At 43.0% G+C, this 20,753-nt stretch overlaps 1 protein-coding gene across 2 annotated transcripts in view; it reads left to right on the top strand.

The window, feature by feature from the left end:
• RANBP10 (RAN binding protein 10) overlaps positions 1-20,753 on the top strand; it is a 63,295-nt gene that overhangs the window by 29,688 nt on the left and 12,854 nt on the right. For both annotated transcript variants that reach the window (XM_083870175.1, XM_083870174.1), the window contains exons 4-6: positions 6,104-6,271; positions 13,736-13,758; positions 19,156-19,340. In XM_083870175.1, the coding sequence (XP_083726301.1) occupies positions 6,104-6,271; positions 13,736-13,758; positions 19,156-19,340 (376 nt within the window). The remainder of the gene's footprint in view (positions 1-6,103; positions 6,272-13,735; positions 13,759-19,155; positions 19,341-20,753) is intronic.

The following is a 20,753-nucleotide window of genomic DNA, read 5'->3' as shown; positions in this document are numbered from 1 at the left end:
CTAGAGAGGGGAGAAAAATGAAAAATTTTCATTCCAAAATATGAAAGAGAGAAAGCAGATAGAGAAAATTTGGAAAAAGTGTAGAGTGGCTACTGGGGTCTGTCGTGAAGATTAAGTCTCAAATTCTCCCATTACTCATGATATAACAGACACAAACCCTATTTACAAATCTTCAGATTCTTTCTGAGAAACTTCCATCTGCCGTTCATATGCCCAGACATACTCCACCATTCTTTACAGCTTCAGATGTCCCAAGTATCCCTGACTGCAAGGAGGTTACCACTGACTGTGTGGTCAGCAAAGCCCTGCCCTTTGCAGCAGCTTCTACACCCATTACATTGAATGCTTGGGCTGAGTTGCAGTAGAACGTGTTTCTCCTTTGGAATGTTCATGGGCAGGGAATGGTCCATGTGTCAGTGATAAAGTTCATCTGTCTGCCAACATCTTTAGCCCAGCAAGTGCAGAGCAGGAAGAGTCTGACATGTCTGGCTATAACTCACTGGAAAAGTATATTTTCCATGATCACTGGGCCTTGCATGTCAGTTTTTTGGCACGCCACCAAAGGGGATCTCAGTACAGATCCCTCTGGGTGTTGCCTTCTCCATTCCCTTGCGCCTAATGGCAAGTCTGACATGTTTGAGCCTTGGTGCACTGGGGGATGTCATCACTTGGCTTTCTTCTCTACACTGTGTGAATGAAGCATCAGGCCAGAAAAGGCATAGTGAAAATATTGCCCTTGGTAACTTGCATGCAGGGCATCCTGCCTCACCATCCATCCATCCATCCATCCATCCATCCATCCATCCATCCATCCATCCATCCTCTATATGATGCTCCTCACTTTCAAGGCTGAGCTGAGCAGCTTATCCAGGTCCTGGTTTGCCTAGCTGTGTGATGTAGCCATGATGCCAGTTTTGCCCAGAGCCTGCCAGAAGTTCTGTGTTCATTGCTGGGGCTCTTGAAGCAGAGAGCTAAATCGCCATGTTGTTTCTGTGGTGCTGAGATATAAATGGTCACGCAGCTCAAGAGAGCCACTTCCCACTTGCTGCCTTCTGAGGCAGGGTCTGATCTCTGGTACAGAAGTCAGGATATGACCGCGAAGTCAAGAGTAAAGCAAGGCTGATGCTGAATGGGAAAGCTGGGATTGAACAAGGACAGATGTAGGACAGTCAGGGATAGTAGTAGCACACTACATCTAACTTTAGTGCTTGCTTAAGAGAGAGTGTTTATCAATTTATCCTGTAACTGTGTCCTGAAGTAACTCAAGTTTTCTGCCACGTGTCTGGCATTGCATAATTCTGACGTGTTTATCAAGCAGCAGCGATGGAACTTGCTGTTCATTTTTTTCCCCTATGTGTTGGGATCAAGGTAGTCTGCCAAGAAGGTCAGCATATCAGCTTTTTCTTGTTAACAGGCCAAACAGACCTTCAGTTTGGTGTTGAACATAGAAAAATGTCTTTCCAAGTCCTACTTGTGGTTTTTGTTTTTCTTTCTTCCCGTTCTTTGATTGCACAATCTGAGCTATTCTGCATCTTGTTAGTAAATATATAGGTATAGTTTGGGTTTGGGTGTTGATGAGTTCAATTCAAAGGGATGTAGATTTAGCCTTTTCTTGCTCAATAGCTGCCAAAGTCCTACCTGTACTGTTGTGATTCTATATTTGAATGCTCAAAGTGCTGTCTTCAAAATGAGCTGTAGTGAGAATAGTCTTAGAGTCAGGACATTGAGGTTTTGCTTTGGCCACTGCCATGGGCCAAGTGGCCAAATCCTTTCTGTTCACTGCTTGTCTCCCTGTTTAAAATGATTTTGTGCTTTTGAAGAGAGGATGGGGAAGGGAAAGGAAAGAAGGAAGGAAGTTTAAACTGGACCCTGCAGCCACTCTAGCTCACTTGATTTCAGTCTAGAGTACAGTTCATCAGGAGTCCATGACATATGTTTTATAAGAAAAAGCACATTCTCCAATTTTGTCTAGATTTCTGAATTTTTGAGAGGAATCTGCACTTGCACTTGAGAATTTTTAGACTTGGCCATAACTGCACATAGGTGCTGAGTGTCCATTGCTCTAGACATAGCTATGACCAAGAGACCAAAATGGGATGTTCTTTAAACAGCCTTGTTGGAATGAGCTACCAGTCACAAACTGTCAGTGCGTGGGTTCTCCCAGGGTTTTCTTAGGAGCAGCTGCCTGCACCTCCTGTCCTGGGGTGGACTGCTGGAGCTGCTGAGGGCTGTGAGATTGAGGGAGGTGAGAGGTGCTGGGGAGAGCTGTGGGAGTGAGCTGAGGTGACGTGCCCTGGCAGGGAGATGCACATGAGAATCTGTGCAAAGGGAACATTGTCACAAGAGCAGTGATGCATTTTGGAGTGATGACGATGACTTCATGGAAACATCAGGTCAATGATAAAAAGGACAATAAAGGGAAAATGCTAGGATTAACTTGCAGAGGGTTAGGAAACAGTGTAGAGAACAACTGCACCCTGCTTCCCTTTTCCATGGGGCACCATTCTCTTAAGCAACACTGTAAATCTAGAGAAGGTTCAGATAATGATAGTCAGAAAAGCAGGAAATAGCCAAATAAGTTAGGAGTCATCAGCCTGGAAAAGGGATAATTATGGGGGTTTTTGCAGAGGTCTGCATACTGACATATGTTCTGGAGACACCAAATCCATAGTTTGTCGTCTTCTCCAGTGCAAGAATTACAGGATATATCCAAGTAGTAGGAGGCATATTTTCATTGCTTGCAGTTATGCTGTCAAACTCCTTTTTGCAGGACACAGTGAATGATATGTGTGTTCCTATGTTCTTAATGGAGGATTGAACTATTTAATGGAAACGAAATCCTTTCAGGAGTACTGAGTGAACAGAATCTCCATCTGGCTCAGTTTGTGACTACAGGTGGTTGGGAAGTGGTAACACTGTTCAGTCAGGGTGTGATACGTGCACATCCTGTACTTCTGCTGCCTCACTTCTTGAAGAGTGTCCTTGTCTGGGCTGACCCCCCGTCCCACAGGGACAGCCTTTTTAAGAGCTTGTGGCCATCACCTCATCTCTGCCTTTCCAGGTCTCTACAGTGGCTTCTGCAAGTACTTGAGTACAAGTGGCACAGAGGTTAAACTGTCTGGAGAATTTGCAGCTGCAGCTGTGGGGAGGGCTTTCAGGAAGTTCTAATTCCTTATTAAATTCCTTATTAAAGCACTGCTGGATTTTGTAGGGGAAGAAGCTGTTGAGTAACTGGAGGCTCAAAGGTTGTCCTGGGAGTCACAGAGGAGGTTGTAGTGTGCTGGACCCATTCCTAGGTGGTGATAGCAAATTGTTAATGGTGCAGGAAAAGCCCAAGTTTTCATGAAGTGTTTTGAGAAAAGTTGGAGTCTGTGTTTTCAAAGTAAGTGTGATGAGTTACTCCCCACTCTGCTGGTAATCCAGGATAATGCCACGTGCTTTCAATAGGAATATAATATTTAAATCAACAGGCCCAGATAACTTTGACCTAGAAGTACTAGAAGTGCTGGTTGTTGTTTTTAATTTAGATTATTAGGAAATTTCAGAAGATTGACTGAAGCTGGCCGGTGCTGGAATGACCCGTATGCCACCACCCTCATGTTTATTTTGGGCAGAATTTTAGAAATAGGGATCTGTTTTTTATTAATAAATAACTTAAGGTTAGGGATATAATTAATGCCACTCAGCGTATGTTTACAGTGAGTACAGTAAGTTCACTCAAACAACTCTGGTTTGTTTTTTTAAGATGACCATGGTGATCTGATAAGGCTGACAGTCTAGATTTAAAGCCCCTAGTGTGGTGCCAGGTCTGGGTTCAGCACTATACAACATTCGAGTTGAAAAAGTAAACTCTACATAGCATTAGCAAAGTGCTGGGTGAGTGAATTTCCTTAACTGGTTATGTTAGTGTTTTTCTGGGGAGAATAAGATTCAAAACAAGTTTTTTCCAGGCATTGTTGCTGTATGTACCACATTTGTCATTGTCTTCAAGGCCTTTATTCCATCACTTCTCACTGGAGTTCACCACCATCGTTGGTGCTACAGCAAGAAATGACACTGTGAAGCTCAAGTCACAAAGGAACATAAAGGTGGAGGTTTTTTTCACTAGAATCAGCCGTGATCTGTAGGTAATGAAACCTTTATTTCTTCCACTGCAGAACCAGTTGTTCCTGCATTGGCACAAGCATTTAGTGAGCTCATCCTCACAGTTGGACATGCTGTTGTATTTCTTACGGGAGCCTTACTCAGTACATGATGTGTAAGCACTTCACTCCTTAGATGTAACTGGTGACAAGTTCTTGGTAGATGCTTTGTAATGCCAGGAATGTTTTGTATCCAGAAGATCTAGAACTTTGTATTTGGATTGTATTGTGAGTACATTAAGAGATAAATTGATTTAAGTTATCATCTGAATTCTAACTTACCAACAGCTTTATTAGGGTTCTGAATTCACATTCATGTAACAGGTCTGGTTTTGGGGAGACTAAAATAATAGATCAGTGATGGCAACAGAGCAAATAAAAGGGGTAGTGGAAAGGAGCCACAGTTTTGAAAATTCAAAAATATTTCAATGATATTTTTACTGGATGGAGTCTTAGCAGTGGAAGTTTGACAACAGACTCTAGAGCCCCTATCACTTCCTCCTTTGTTTTGGCAAGTTGATTTGGCATCGTTTTTGTGCTTGCTGAGGGTGCTGCCTGTGCTGTTGTCCCTGTCTTTCATGAAGATCTGAAACAGGACTGGTGCTACTGTCAACAGCTTGTTTGGAGCTGATCCGAGGGAAGACGGAGCTGACTCTTGGGACATCTCAGTCTGTTCTTATTGAATGTGTGGAACTAAATAGAGGAAATTGCTCACCATTTCTAGACTAGAATTTGCTGGGAGTCCTTCATGCCTTTCACTCCCAAGCTTTGCTCTGAAGTCAAAAACTTTTGGACTGTGGCATGTTTCAGTCCTGCTTCATTCCCTGACTTTCCCACTGGCATTCATTTGGTACAATAAACGGGGCCTTAGACATTGTGCTTTTCTGAGAAACTCTGAGCATGTGGGTGCTGATGCCTCAGTGTTGTAGCACTATTTTACAAGATTAAATTTCTAGTGCCCTCATGTTTTGTTGGTTTTGGAGGAAAATCCTGGCTCACAGAAGTGCTCCAGCCAACCTTTGCACGGTTCTGCTCTGTAGTTCTCAGTGTGCTCAGTCTTTTTGTGCCTTATTGCAGGATGTGCACTTCCTGCATGGTCTTTGTCTTATGTAGTCCCTTTGCCAGAGCCATTGCTCCACATTTAACAGAATCTGCACTGCCCTTGGGTGTATAAGGTCAGTAGATGGCCAAAGCACCTTCTTTTGCTTCCCTAAGGATTCAGCCATATCCATATAAAACACAAGCGTCTATTGTTAATGTTGTATCACTTTCTGGTAGAAGTCTGTCTCTCTGTGAGATGTGCCTTTGACTGTGCAATTCAGAAGAGTGCTCCAAATGAAATTACTGGGATGTGCAGAAAAGAACAAGTGGGCAGGGTGCAATCCCTGAGCCAGCTGTTACCCTTAGCACAATGTCACTGCAGAAGAAATAAAAGATATTAATATTAGAACTGACCACTTTGCATTGAACTCCCCTTTGACATTTGAGGGTTGTGTTTTAAGCTGTCTGCAGAATGGGAAGTACTGTATCCCAAGGGAAACATAGAAATTCTTATCAAGTGTTAGAAGGGAAATACAGATTTGAAGATGTAAAAATTGCCTCTCTCCATTTGGTACACCTGTCACACTGCTTACAGACAAAGTTGCAACTGCAACTGTCTGAGGATTAGTTTGTTAAATGCTTTTGCAGGAAGATTTTGTTTTTGGGAAACACAAATGTTTTACAAAAGTAGTTTGTTTCACCTCAGGCAAGATAAAAGAGAAATGTGTTGAAATGCAAATGATGTGTTCTGATTAAAGACCATTAATTTCTTTTCAGTTACCAGTATGTGAAAATTAATACTGGGATGAATCAGGATAAAACTCCTACAGAAAATGGTGTCCTGAGAATTGTAGTCGTTCTACTTGGTTTTGCTGAACTGGCTTCACTGCTGTCCTGTTCATTTGCCTTGTCTTTTGCAGGATGGGATAAACATTCCTATGGGTACCACGGTGACGATGGGCACTCCTTCTGTTCCTCGGGGACAGGGCAGCCCTACGGCCCCACCTTCACCACTGGGGATGTCATCGGCTGCTGTGTCAACCTGATCAACAATACCTGCTTCTACACAAAAAACGGCCACAGCTTAGGTAAGTGAAGGAAGGTGTTCTCAAAAGAGAGCTGCTCCAGCCCTGCTCTCGCTGCTCTTTAATACTTTGCTTATATTGGAACTCTTGTACCACACATGTGAGTAAGGTTTCAAAAGGCAGAGGAAAGGAGCACTTGGCAGCTGTCAGCAGTTGTAACTTGGCTCCAAGAGAGAAATACATCCAGCAGGTAAAACGGTTTCCATGCTGCTCAGTTTGTTTAGATATGTTAGATTTTCATCCACAGCTTCTGCTGCTTTCCTCTGCTACTGCACAGTAGGTGGGAGGTTGGATAAGATGTCTAATGGCTGGACAACAGGGAAAGAAAGAAGTGGGAAGTTTAATTAGTGTGTTGTTCAACTACCTACAAAGCCATGGTACCAGTGTCTTCATTTTTGAAGGGACTTGTTCATCTGAAAGCCTCAGCATATTGGTCTCAGCATTCCCAAAGCCAGAGATTAGTTCAGTACAAGAGGTCTTACTTAAGCACTGAGCTATAATTTGGTTCATTCCACACTTGTTTCAGTAACTGTCTTAAAGTTAAGGACTTAAAGATTTTGCCCAAATTAATACCTCAGATGTTTTCCAGGCATCTGTCATATCGTATTTGTCTAAACTAGAAATTTTTGGCCATTTTCCCCTAAAATACCTTTTCCTTGGATGACATGTTCTCCACCCCAGATAAATTCTTGTCTTTTTTTTTTTTTTTGGTCACATAAGATGTGCAGTAACTTTTTTAAGTTCATCTCTGTGGTAGGATTTATTTGATTTGGCAGGGAGGGTCGAGCACTCCTTTGCTTCTCCTTGCTGTGTCATTCCTACTTTGTTGAATTCAAGATTAAATTGGTAAAAAAGTACTGAAAATACCCTGCTCAAAACACTTAACAGAGCAAAGATGTTTTGAGTTACTGGCTGGGCTGAAGGAAGGAGTGAGATTGGAGTGCAGTGTGTGCCTGGAGAGTGCAGAATTTCTGGTGAGCTCTTGAGAGAAGTACTGGCATCCCCAGTATTAGAGAGATGGACTTACTGGAGAGAGTCCAGCAAAGGGCTGCCAAGTGATGGGGGGTTTGGAGCGTCTGTCCTAGGAGGAAAGGCTGTGAGAGCTGGGGTTGTTTGGGTTGCCCATGTCAGTCCAGTACTGGTAAGACAAGTTCAGGCTTGAAAGAGTAGCTGATGGTTTTGAGCAGGAGCTTTTGCTTAGGAATGAGACAAGATAGAACAGCAGCAACTGAGGTAATGAAATAGTCAAAGATTTACAAAATCTTTCCTTTTAGTTGCAGTCCTTGAATTTTAGCATGTATTTCTACAAAAGCCTTGTAGTGGTTTGTGCTGTGCTCCTCTGGATGTTTTCTGTTGAAGTGGGTGGTTTTCCAGTTTCACTGTTTTTTGCCCTGATGGTGCTGTTACTTTTCATTACAACAGAAGTGTGAGAGTCAGGAGGAGGCCAGGTCTTCTATTTAATGAATACAACTTTGTTCATTTGATATTTAATTTCTTTCTAATGACCAAAATCTTGACAGTATAAGCTGTGTCAGTTGAAAAGTTGCTGCTTTCTTCTCTGTTTTGTACCCAGGCCTGTGTTGTGTCTGGGTGTCTGGGCAGATGAAGCCAGATAAAGAACCCAGTTCAGTAACCTCTGTGTTACCTTTTATCATTACCACCCTCTGATTCTTTGCCTGGTGTCCTTGCTTGGAGATTTGTTTTGTTTGGAACATTCAGAGTTCTTTACAGCAGTGAAGTTATCTAGTCTTCCTTTCTTAAATTTAAGTGTTCCTTTTCCTTCAAAGATGGGGCTTTTTTGGATGGAAAGCTTGTGTTTCTCTAATCTGACATCGAATGACCCCTGGGGAAGGGCCTACCCAGTGGTGAACAATGCCAGGGGGAAGAAACTGGAAAGTAACAAGGAAATTGCCATGCTTAGAGAACAGCATGGGTTATGAGCACTGCTGTCCCCTGGGTGTCCTCTTGAGCTCTTCAGATGTGCAATACAAGACATGAGCTGTCTGAGAAAAGGACAGGTAGAAGCCTCTCCTTAGCATTCACAGCTGGTGTGTACCAGCTTTTCTCTGAGCTGTAGTGGCAGAATGGTTACACTGAGAGGGGAGAGATGGTGTAGTTAGAGGAGACAGGGATGGAAGTGCAGAAGGGAGCAGCAGACTTCAGGCCTTGCTGAGTGACCCCACAAATGCTGCAGGCCTTTTTACAAAATCAGAATGAAAACCTCATCTGAGGAGGCTGTTGGTAAGGGCCAGCAGTGTCAGTTTGTGTCACTGATAAAGAAACACAACATCCAGAAGTGCTTCCTGAGGAAAGCTGAGGAGAGGAGCTCCTTGACCAGGGGTTACACAGCTCCTCATGGGCACAGAGCAGAGATATGTGAGGAGGGGCTGAGACAGGTGTCAGCAGGGGAACCAGGGCCAGATGGAGGCAAGAGCAGTGATTTATTTGGAAGTCAGAATGCTTTCTTCCCTGAAAGAAGCAACTCTTTGAGGGTCTTGAACTTCCATGGTACTTAGTGCTAACCTGAGAATCCCGTTTCTGTGTTGTGTAAACCCAAGGTTTACCAGGAAGGGGATGAATGTGTTTTTTCTAGGTGTTCCCTGACATGAAGCTGTGAAAGCCATGTATGTCTCCTCCTAGGAGATGAGGTAGTTGTGTAATCCTACTGCAGATGCCAAGAATATTCATGAGACTAATCAGCCCCTTTGTGAGGCCAGTTAGCTTGAGAGCTGGCTTTCAGGGTTTGAATTTGTCTTTCTTTTAATGGAATTACTGTAGCTTTGTCTTTCCAATTCACTCTTCACCATTTAAGTCCTCTCCTTTTCATCTATTAATTAGACACCCCCCTTTTGTTTTCCTTGCAATTTCTTCTGTTGCTTAACTATTATCTTCCATTGTCTCCATACTTTTTCATTTAATCAGATCCATCAGGAGCACTGTATAAGAACTGTTTTCTTGGCCATCACAAATTCTGGATGTTCTGGTTGGAGCTAAGTCTTGAACTTTATTTGGAGACGTCACATGAAAACTGTTTGACATCGTATGTAGTCTTAATTCTCTGTTCTGGAAAATGTCTTGAATGTCTTCTGGCTGCTGATGAAACACTTTTGACAAGTTCTGAGCAGAATCCTGGCAGTAAAAAACATAATGAGATGTGGCTAGAAGTGTGATGGGAATGAATTTGAAGAGAAGAGGGAGAAATGTTGGGGCGCCAGCCATTAAGCAGAAAATCTTGGACCAGGACATGAGAAGGAAATGTGACTGCTGCAGGTCTCTGGGTTTAAGTGGATGAGTTTGCTCAGGGACTAATGTAGGAGTGTCTCAGATCTCAGACTTTGACAGCAGACCAAGGTAAATGGAGCAGCAGGGCTATAAAAAGAGCATGCAACCCTCTGAAGTCTTGGCATAGAAAACTTCCTGTAGTTTGAATTCGAGTGCAGGCTCTTGGAAGGACCAAGTTAACCTAAAAAGTAAAATATCCATTCTGCAGTCAGTTTAGAGACTAGGAGGAACATGAGGGGTAATGCAGAAATCTGTTGTCATAGAGGGATGCAGGTGTCAGTTCCAGGTTTAATAGGTTTGACTCCAAAGCTTCAAATGAAGTTTGCAGAGAGCAAGAGCATTGGGATGTTCAAAACAAGACTTCAGATTAATCAAATTTAAAATCATAGAATCCTGAAATGATTTGGGTTGGAAGGGACCTTAAAGATCATGTTCTTCCAAGCCCTCTGCTGTGGGCAGAGACAGCTTCCACCAGAGCAGGTTGCACTGGGCCCCATCCACCTTGGCCTTGAACACTTCCAGGGATGAGGCAGCCACAGCTTCTCTGGACAACCTGTGCCGGGGCCTCACCACCCTTATTCACTACCAAAATGAACAGAAAACACCAGACATGGATGGCTACAGCCTTGTTCTCTGTATGAGCAGTTTTACCCAAGAGGGCTGATGGGGTTTATCTGTTTCCAAGGGCATGTGTGGAATGTGTGGGTTTGACAGTTTCACTGACCCACACCCACTGTGTGGGTTTGACAGTGTTCCTCCTCAGCAGCGTGTTGGAGAAGTATTCAAGTATTTTCCTGGGCTGGCATTTCCTACTCTGCTCTTTAGGATGCCCACACTGCTGAACGTGTTGTGTTTATTGCAATCCCCCAGCACTGCTTGAGGATTCTCTGGATCACAGTTACCTAAACAGATGCTGGAGGAGAACCCTGCTGTGCAGGCAGTGGAGTGCTGTGGCTGATGACCCAAATGTGTGTTGTCTTGTGCAGATTGAATTCTCTAAGTGGCCAGTCCTGAGGCAGACAGGGTGATTGTTGCTGGGTGGAGAGCAGAGATGGGCTGTGAGGTCCACAGACGTGTTCTGTGTATGGGCTCATGTGTAAGTGCACTTCAGTCATGGAAAGTGGAAGTCCTTTGTTTGGTTGGCAGGTGAGGATGTCACACTGTGCACTAGCACTGAACCTTCATTTAATGTCTTTATATCATTGCCTTGATGATCACATTAGCTTTGTGGACTTAGAGGGGAGGCCCTTCACACACTTGCTCTTGCTTCCTGACCTCTTGGTTTGTCTGATCCTTAAATCTTTAAGAAGGTTGTGGTTTTAAACTGGATCCAGGCCTTGAAGGGGCTGCAAAGAAAGAAAAGAGTTCCACATTCAAGCTGTGATTATTTCACTTTCTGCTGTTGGCTTTCCTGGATGCAGGTGTGTAGCAGTGTAGATGCAGAAAACTCTAAGCAGACCTGTCTGTACAACAAACCAAGTGCTGTCTGCATAAAGCATTTTATTAGTCTGAGTTACGTAACAGAATGTGGAAAACATACATTTGTCTCATTGTAAAGGCAATGTAATAAGTTTATTTATAGAATCATAGAATTATTTTCTCAGGGAGGGATCTCTGGAGGTCGAGTATCCAATGGCCTGCTGAAAGCAGGCCCAAACTAGATCATGTTACTCAGAAACTCTCCAGTTTTTACTATCTCCAAGAATGGAGATCACCTGGGAGCTTTTCTGGTCCTGATTCATTGTTTGACCAAAATTCGTACTGAATTTTTCTAATTAGAATTTCGCATGTTGCAGCTTGTCTCTGTTGCCTCCTGTCTCCTGCCACGGTGCCTCTCTGAGAAAAGCCTTTTTTATACCCTCCTATATGACAGTTGTAGGCAGCAGTAAGTGTCTGCCCTAATGTTTTTAAGACTGAACAGAGACTTTTCCCTTATCCTGTCGTCGTCTTACTGGCCTCTGCTGGACTGACTCCGGTCTCACTCTGCCCTGTATTGGGGAGCCCTGACGTGAACATCATAACCAAAGTGTAGACTAACAGGTGTTGGAAAAGAAGGGAGAAATCCCATCCTTTAACCTGCACTCTCACTAATACACCTCAGGATGTGGTTGATCTCTTTTGCTGAAGGATCCCCCACTGGCTCCTGCTCTACTTGCTGCCCAGCAGGACCCTGAATTTTTTCTGCAGATCTGCTTTCTCTCCGGTCAGCCTCATGCAGTCCTGTTTTCTGGGAGTATCACAGCCTGGTGGCAGGGCTCTTGGGTTGCTTTTGTTGAGCTTTGGGAGGCTTGTGCTGGATTATTTCTCCAGCTATAGCACTGTGTCCTCCAGCTTATTGTCCACTCTCCTGTTTGGTGACACCTGTGAGTGTCACATGAAACTGTGTTGGCCCTGCCATTGATCCCTGAGGGACAGCTCTTGGACTTTGAGCTGCTGATCACAACTCTTCCATCCTGACAGTTCAGCCAATTTTCCACCCACCTTGTGGTCCGTTCAAACACCATGTGCTTGTCCAGGTGCTGGAAGCAGCTTCCAGCCAACAGCTACACAAGCCTGGCCACCTTTGGCTCTGAGAGGTGCTGGGGCAGAGGAAGACTCCAGTGGACAGCAGGCTCAAGGAGATTGGCCTCATTCTGGCATAAGGGTAGGAACAAGCTTTCATCCACCTTTTCATCCAGCTCAGCAAAATAATTGCAAAGTGAAAAAAATGTTTGAGTGAGGAGCAATATCTGGGCAAAGTGACAAGGTGAGAGAAATGCTTACCAAATGTTTTCCCCAGCCACGTGTTCAGCATCACCTGTGTGCACAGTCTTTGGTTTGGGTTGTAAGAGGTGGTGCTCAATAAACAAGGTCCAAACTGCCAGGATGTTCATTAAACCATATTGACTATCTGCTGTGATGTTAATTTAACTTTATTGGCTGCTTATTTTGTAAAATATTCAGGATTTCTTTCTGAGCATTTGATTTGGATCTGTGCTGTTCTGAATAGAAATTACTTGTTTCCTATCTTGACTCCTAAAACTGGTTTAAATTACCATTTCAGACTCATCTGGTAACATTACATTGCAGCTTTGGGTTAAAATAGTGCTAAAATTAAAACCAGAGGGTGGTGTTCTGCTTCTGCAGTGCCTTCCAGTGCCAGGCAGAAGGGAAGGAGGAGAGGTGGGACATGTGTGAGAACTGGGTGTACTGGTGTGGGTACCAGCCTTCTCTGGCTGGGGACAAGAAAGCATTCTTGGGAGCACACATGGGGAAAGACTGCAGCTTCCAAACTGACTCCTGGAGTGTTAGCAGGGAGTCTGGATTTATCTCAGCCTGATGAGCTGATGGCAGCAGTGTCCCCTGTGCTGCTGCTGAGGGTGACCCAAAGCCTGTGGGGTAGAGCTGCTGTCTCTGGCTGATCCAGCTCCCTGTGCTGCTGGATCTCACCTGTGACAGGAGAGGGAGGAGAGGAGGCACCATCCTTTGGAGCAGTAACTGGCATCTAAATCAGATGCAGAGCTGTGCCTGGGGTAGCCTGGCTGTGGTGAGTGTTTTCTCTAGCCAAAATCTGTTAGGCATCCCAGACAATGGCTGCCTCAGCTTAAATACCTCTTTTCTTATATGCCAGATATAAATAAAAAGGGAAACCATACACTTTCTTTCCATCTTTTCTGTTTGGAACTGTGTCAGCTGAGTTGAGGATGAGGCTGTTCTTCGCACAGTGTTGCTCAGGTGCTTCTGGCTGCAGCTTGATGCTGTTGCAGGGCTGTTCCCCAGCTGTAATGCCAAGTGCTGAATATTCATTCCTGTTTCTCTGGCTGATAAGAAGAACCAGTTACAGCCTAAACCAAAACAATTTTATACTAAAACTCTGTTTCTAACACCATAGTGAGTCTTGAAAACTAACTTCTTCCTAGGAACAGAGGGAGAAGCAAAGGAAAGAGGAGCTGCTTTTAGAAAATCAGATTTTTGGGAGAGATGTTGAAAACAATTAGGCTTTTTCCTAAACCTTTCTCCAGATGCAAAACCTTGCAGAGGAGGGGGTTGGGGAGGGAGGTTATTTCTAAATACATGAGGTAGTGAAATGCAGAGTCAGAGCTGGGATTTATTGAAATGCAATAATGTTTTGTAGCATGTTAAGGATGTAGGCAAGCAGGGTAAAAATCCTTTGTCTTTTTAATTCTAATATTTTTCCCCCCACAGGTATAGCCTTTACAGACCTCCCTGTAAGTACACCTATTTTCAGTATTTTAACTAAGGATGCAAACAGAAGGGAGGGGGAAGAGTGTGTGGGTGTGATTTTTTTTTTCCTGTTTGATGCCCTGTTGAAAAAAAAACATGATAACACACATTACTGAATGATGCAGATGCTCCTTTTTTTGAAACTTTGTAATCCTGTGACTGGGTTTGTGGGCTACTCACATGCCTCCTCTCATCCCTCACCACCTCTAAGAATATGTTGCTCCTTCTCCTGAAATTAAAGCAAGGATGCAAACTTCATTACGGGTCATTGTCTTCCAAATGCAGCTGCGACTCTGAGGAGGAGTACATGTGCATAGTTACACTGATGTCTAGTCAGGTCTCACAGAAGCACAGGGGGTCATGCACAAGAAAATGTTCCCTCTTTTCTAGACCCAAGTGTTCCTGGACAAGGAGGATGTGTTCAGTGAAAAAAGGTAAAACCAGGTCAGGCACACACCAACACATCCACTGCATCCATTTCTCATGCACAGGACTTCTTGTCCCTAAGGTTGGACTCTCATCTTTGTACTTAATAACCACAAATTAATTTCCTCTGACAAATTTCTTAGTTTTGATAACTTTTTTAGGCCTCCAAAGTGATCCATTGTCTTGGCTGACTTCCCTGTTGTGTGGAGGAAAGGTTGCTTTGCTTTGTTCCTGTCAAAAAAAAATTATCTTGTTCTTTTATTTGTGTATTGTGAGAAATAATGGCTAGCCCTCCCTGTTCACTTTCCCAATGGGAGTTAGGGCTTTACAGATTTCTCCCATATCCCAGCTACAGCCTGCACTTAAATTGCAGATATTTGATTGGCCTTTTCCCATCAGCTGTCAATACAGGGTGGTTTTTTGGGTTTTTTTAATGTCCTAGGGTCTTTGAACTTGGTAACATTGCAGCGTGTTCTAAACCAGAAACTCTTTATGTGGGTTGTTTCACAGCAGTTGATTCACTTGGTCCAAGTACAGTTTATTAAAGTACAAGAATAGTTTGCCTTTCCATGAATATTAACCTTTTGGAGTGAGATATTGTGGTAACCTTGCATCCACAGTAAGAAGATGCTTCTCTGATATGCCCCTTAGTTTTTGGTGCTGGGGAAAAAAACTTGTCTTCTCATTTGGCTAGATTGCTTCTCCTGCAACAGGAGCAGTCTCCATGTTGAGACAGACAGTGGGTATTTAGGCTCCTGTCAATCAAAAATAGCTGTCCAGCACATGTACCACTGCTCTGTCATTTACAGCTCAAGTGTTTCTGTGGAGCTTCACAGCACAGATTTGGCAGGTTGAAATTCCCTGTCCTGCTTAGCTTAACTTGCATCCTGTTGATCCTGGAGTGCACAGTGAGCTGACATAGACATTTAATGTTCATGTGTAAGCTGTTCAGCTCTGTGCTGAGTCTCTGTTGGGCTCAGGGGATGAGCAACTGGGGAAGCAGAGCAGACAGAAGGGTGTTTGCTGCAGTGAGGTCTTGCAGTGCCAGTGAGATTCAACTCAAAACCCTCCTGAGCCCCTGGCATCTCCCTGTCCTGCTGTTTCTTGATCTGGTCAGATCATCTTCACAGGAGCTCAGGCTTGTTTGTCTGTGTGTCTTGTGCAGAGGAGATGTTTTAGTGTGAAACTGGGAGAAGATGTGGCCAGGGTAGGTTTTACCAGTTGCTTCCTGGTGGAATCTCCAGTGGTTAAATGTTGTGTAAATGGTCTCTGTGCCTTTACCAGCCAGTTTGCTGAGCTGTTTTCTGGCTTTTACAACAGCAGCTAATCCATAAGACTTTTTCTGGGCCAGGAAAGAGAACAGCTGATGCCCTGTAGGCCTCCTACTATTCAGAATTATCCTTCATGAGCTAATTCCTCTTTAAAAAGAGGAGAGAAGCTTGTTGGGGTCTTTTCACCCCTTAATTGTGGGTGTGAGCAAGGATGGGAGACTTCTGCCTCCATGTGGATCTGGGACATCCCTCTGCATATGCTATATAGCTCTGCTGCTCTGCTGGCAGCTTCATCCTAAGGATACCTGCACCTGACTCCATTATTCTCTTTTCCAATATCCTTCCCTTGGATTACTGCCTTCTTCCTTCACCCTTGCAGGTACCAATGTATTCCATGTGCTCTTTTTGCTCTCCTGGTCCATGGATTATTGGTTGTTCCAAACAGTTCAGGTTACTGCCTTTCCTAAAGAAAGGTGGTGCCAAACCCAAGATAGACTTTGGTTTAAATATAATGAATATTGTCAGAGATTGTAGAATTCTTGAGGCAGTAGAGAATATGAAGTTGATTACTTGCAGGTGATGTTCTTCATTTTTTATAGTTCTCTGATCAGGCTCAAACACAATATCCAGTGACTGTAAGGTAGAGAAGAGAAAGTGTCCATTATAGGAAAGAGGTGGAATGTACTCTGTGTTCTTCATCTCCTAAGATGCAGTTCTGAAAATTTAACTGCAAACAGGAGTGGGAACAGCAAACTTACCTGAGTGACCCTTGAGATGCTCTGGTTTGAGGAGCTCCACATGGATTTTTTGGCTTTGAGCCATTCCTCATTACTCACCCCTCCAGTGGGGCTTTAAGGAAGAGTTTTTCCTTGCATTACAGCCCTAAGGGGTGTTGAAGCTGACTGGTAACACACATCAGTGAGAAGCTTGGCCAGTAAGCCCCATTATTTCTACACTTTTTAAGCCTAAATTTTAGGGTTGGCCTATCAGATTACACAAGAAATTAAATTGACACTTCAAAACATTGCCAGATTAGAAATAATTTCCTTGAAATGCTTGTTCCAAAGTTCCCCTTTCAGAGGCAAATGGTGAAGGCAGTATTTTGCAAAATTCACAGTATTAGGAAGTTGAAATGGATACTTTAATTTGAAAACCAGAGACACACATGTTGAAACATACTTGCTTTGGCTTGTTTCACTTTCCTTTAAAGGGTGTTTTCATTTGTACAAAAATACAGTGATAGGAAAAAACACATTTTGGCTTAGCACAGGCTGAAGTTAAAATAACTGCTTGAAATAGGAGTGAGTTCCCACAGAGGGAAAGAGGGAGTTTCCTTTTTTTTTTTTTTTTTTTTTCTTATTTACACAAGCCTGGATCAGGTCTATCCTGCCTGAAGGTCTAAAGGAGTCATAGGAGATGAAAAACCCCAGAAGAGCCCAGAGTGGGATTGTAGGCGTACAAAGGGACAAGAGGGTTAAAAACCAGGTCAAGATGAACAAGGGGGTTGTGAGCAAATGGTGACCAACATCAGGGCAAGAGGTGGGCCAGATGTCACGGGGAAGGTGTTCCTGAAGAACTTGGCAGAAAAAGCATCTCCTGGGTCAGCGGGCTCTGGGATCGTGTCTGCACCTGGCAGGGTGCTGGAGATACGTGTAGTTCCCAACAGCTGCTAAACAGAGAGAACAGCACATCCCACATGTGATGTGTAAAATAGAATTTTACCTCAGAGATGATTTGAGAGATATAGAGGGTAGGCAGATTCTGCTCAAAGATGAACACAGCCAAAAGTGATGGAAAAACACATGACATCTTGTAACTTGTGGGGGGGTTGGTTCCAACTTCCAAGTAGATATGATTCCTGGCTTTGGAAGCCCTTGGGTTTAAGATACTGAGAAGATAATAAAAAGTCTGAAGTATGGACTGTGGAAAATGTCTGACCCCTCATTAGAGATATTTTCATGTCAGCCAGTTTTGAAAGAATGGGGAGACTAAAAGTACTAAACAGCATTTTCCTGTGGTAGCTGTTCTTTATCATGCTGTATTTACTTTGCACATCTCTGACCTAGAGACTTCCTTGGTGTGAGAACAGGAAAGGAGGAGGTGTGGTGAATCACCAGTAATGCAGTCATCCTGATCTCTGCTTTCGATTTCCAGCCTGCATTTATAGATTAATTTCCTTCCTTTGTTTTATGAGATTTGATAATTCCAAAGGTAGAGGAGTTTTGTCAGATTATTACTCGGTTCAGTTTTGAAAATGAGAACAGAGATGCTGCAGTCCCTCTTGGAATTCCTTCCAGGCCTAAATCATCCTCATTTCTGCAACAGTGAAGAATAAATTGAAGAAATTTTTTAGATAATTGTAGAAAAGCCCATGTCTCTTGCTATAGAGGAGGAAAGGGTCATCCTAGATTTCTGATTGGACTTCAGGAGAGAGGTCTACTCCTCTACGGTTCTAATATCTGATATGGGTTCAGCCCTGAGCAAGGCACTGCAGCCAGGCACCTTCCAGACTTCAGTTCCATACATGTGTCCCTGTGCCTTGCCCAGTTTTGGAGTTTCTGCCTCCAATGCTTTAGAGCAAAGTGGAAAAAACCCAACACCCAACAGTTCCTGAGTGGCATGGCAGAAATTTCTTCCCCCACCCTGCAGACTCTCAGCACATGCTGTGAAGCTGAGAATTAGTGAAGTTTGTGTCTGTTTTGCAAACAGAAAAATAATTTGTGCTGCACAGAAGTAGCTTAACAGAGAATGGAACATGCTCTTGAAAAATGTGAACAGTATGAGAACCAGCCATTCCTGTACCTTTTCTGATGCTGTTTCTCTTTTCCCAATGTTTAAGTGGGCCCAGGGATTCCATTTGTATCCATAAGCTTATTCTTAAAATAGCATGAATTCAGAGAACTTCTGATATACTTTAAACACCTATTTTCAATTACATCATCCTTAGAAGCTGAATTATTGCCTGAATTTTAGAGGCACTTTCATGGTAGTAAGCTTTTTATTTTCCCCATGTTCTGGTGATGGGTCAAAGCTTCCATTTGGATCCACAGACTTATTCTTAAAATGAAATTCATCTCTCCATAGTGTAATTTCTTGTATGGATGTCTTGGGATCTTAGAATCATGAAAAACTTAACCTCAGACCACTCTCTGTTCCCTTTTCATCAGTGATGTACAATATTGAGATAACAATTTCCAAGGAATAAAAAAAAGAGTTGAGCTGAAACAGGAGGAAATACATAGATCCATTGACTCAGATGACGCACCTCTCATTTACTGTTATTGTTATTGTTTTTATTATTATTATTGTATTTCATTACTATTATTATATATTGCCATTGTTATTGCTGTTGTTGTTATATTCTCTGCTGGCTCTTGAAGCTTGGTGGAAATTGCAAAAAACTAAGCCAGAAATGGCCATCCACAGACAGCAGTCGTGGCCTCGATCACAGGCTGCTGGGGGATTGAACACATTGTTCTGAGGGATTGAACTCATTGATGCAGTAACTTTTCATAAATGCACAAGAAGTCACAGGATTCCTTGAGAAGTACCCAAAGGGCTGTTGCCTCTTCCAATTCCATATATTTGTTTCAATTTAAAGCTCTTTGGTTTTACCAAGCCACGTAACTGGAACCAGAAGGAGAAAGCTGTGTTTAATCCAGGTTTGTTTTTCTTCCTTCCCAGTCAAACCTCTACCCTACAGTGGGTCTCCAGACTCCAGGAGAGATTGTGGATGCCAACTTTGGGCAGCAGCCCTTTGTGTTTGACATCGAGGACTACATGAGAGAGTGGAGGGCCAAGATCCAGAGCACCATCAAGCGGTTTCCTATAGGAGACAGGCTGGGAGAGTGGCAAGCCATGCTGCAGAAGTAAGTCACTGCCCTGGTGGTTTGTTCAGCTTCTTCCTTTTTGGTAGGCTTTAAATACCTCTTAAGTGCTAATTTGTGCTTTCTTATGGTAAGAATTGCCATTCTGTGCATTTTGCTAAAATTGTTTTACCCTCCCTTCTGTTGTTTAAGTCTTTCCTGTGTAGATTGCTGCTGTTTCAAATGTAAAAGATGTGGGAGAAGTTTTCAGCTAAAGATTGCATGAAAGCTTGTAGGGATAGAAGAACATACATTTTGGGGTTATGCACTGTGAGAGGGGGTAAGACATCATAAAAACTCTTAACATACGAGAAAAGCCAGTATGTAAGTCAGCTGAATTCAGAAATGAAAGAGCAAGAAATAGCCTAAACCAAAGGCTTCCAAACCTAACTGAAAGCACAACTGTGGCATTTTATAAATTTATGAATATTGAAAGCATTTCTCATTGCAAAAAGGATTGAGTGGAACTTGATGAGAACAGCTGGCAGGAGTTGTCAGAGGTCAGGGATGTTATTGATGCTGTTACTTGCCTTCGAAAATGGGACCAAATTAGAGAGCCAGGACCTCCCTTGACAGCAGGACCTCCCTTGTTGATTCTGCTGCAGTGGGACCAGTTTATCCCTGTATTTGTTCCTTGTGCCCTCCAGGATTTTTTCTTCTGCTGTGCATGGTGGGGTTGTCAGGGTCACCACTCTGGAGTTCCTCCTATAGAGCTCTGGTGCAGAAGCACTTGTATTTAAAACAGCGTCTAAAAATTACACACCTGCATACAATGTTAAACCTAAAAATGATTGCTGACTCATAAAATACATCTTTCTTGTACTGAAAGTAGCCCAGCTGAGTGTGTGCTTTGAGCTGTGGCTTGATCAGACAAATGTCAACTTCATCACGAGAAGCCTGTTTTGAGATTCGTTGTGAGAAGCTTTGATATCCTGTTGCTGGATTCTTAGAGTTTGTTAAAATCCAGTGAGCATTAATATTGAGTCACTGTGTCCTGGGAAGGCACAAGTGCATTAGAAATGGTCTGTTCAAGAAGATGGTTTTGTTGTGTTTGTTTTTTGACAGTGATACTCCTTCCTTTCCCAAGATTTTTTGAAAATACAACTTTGAAGCTTGTTAATGTTTGTAAAATCAATGCTGACAGTCACCAGATTAAAGTGTCTGTGAATGTGCAGAATTCATAAGGAGATTGAATTACTAAAGATATAATTGCTGGCAAATAAGGAATAAATTCAGGATCAGAATATTTTCTTCTTTTTTAGATCTACTTGAAAGCCTTGAACCTCTCTGGGTTTCAGATTTATGTTTATATAGGATGTCACTGGCAGTAACACAGTATTCAGCCCTTACAAGTGACCCTTGGATGGCAGTCATAAATAAATACTGTATATGCATTGAGATTATTATTTTTTTTCC

Source organism: Zosterops lateralis (genome assembly GCF_965231275.1).
Source record: "Zosterops lateralis genome assembly, chromosome: 12".
Classification (NCBI taxonomy): domain Eukaryota; kingdom Metazoa; phylum Chordata; class Aves; order Passeriformes; family Zosteropidae; genus Zosterops; species Zosterops lateralis.
Note: the sequence above shows the minus strand (reverse complement) of the source record. Positions and strands in the feature narration are given on the sequence as shown.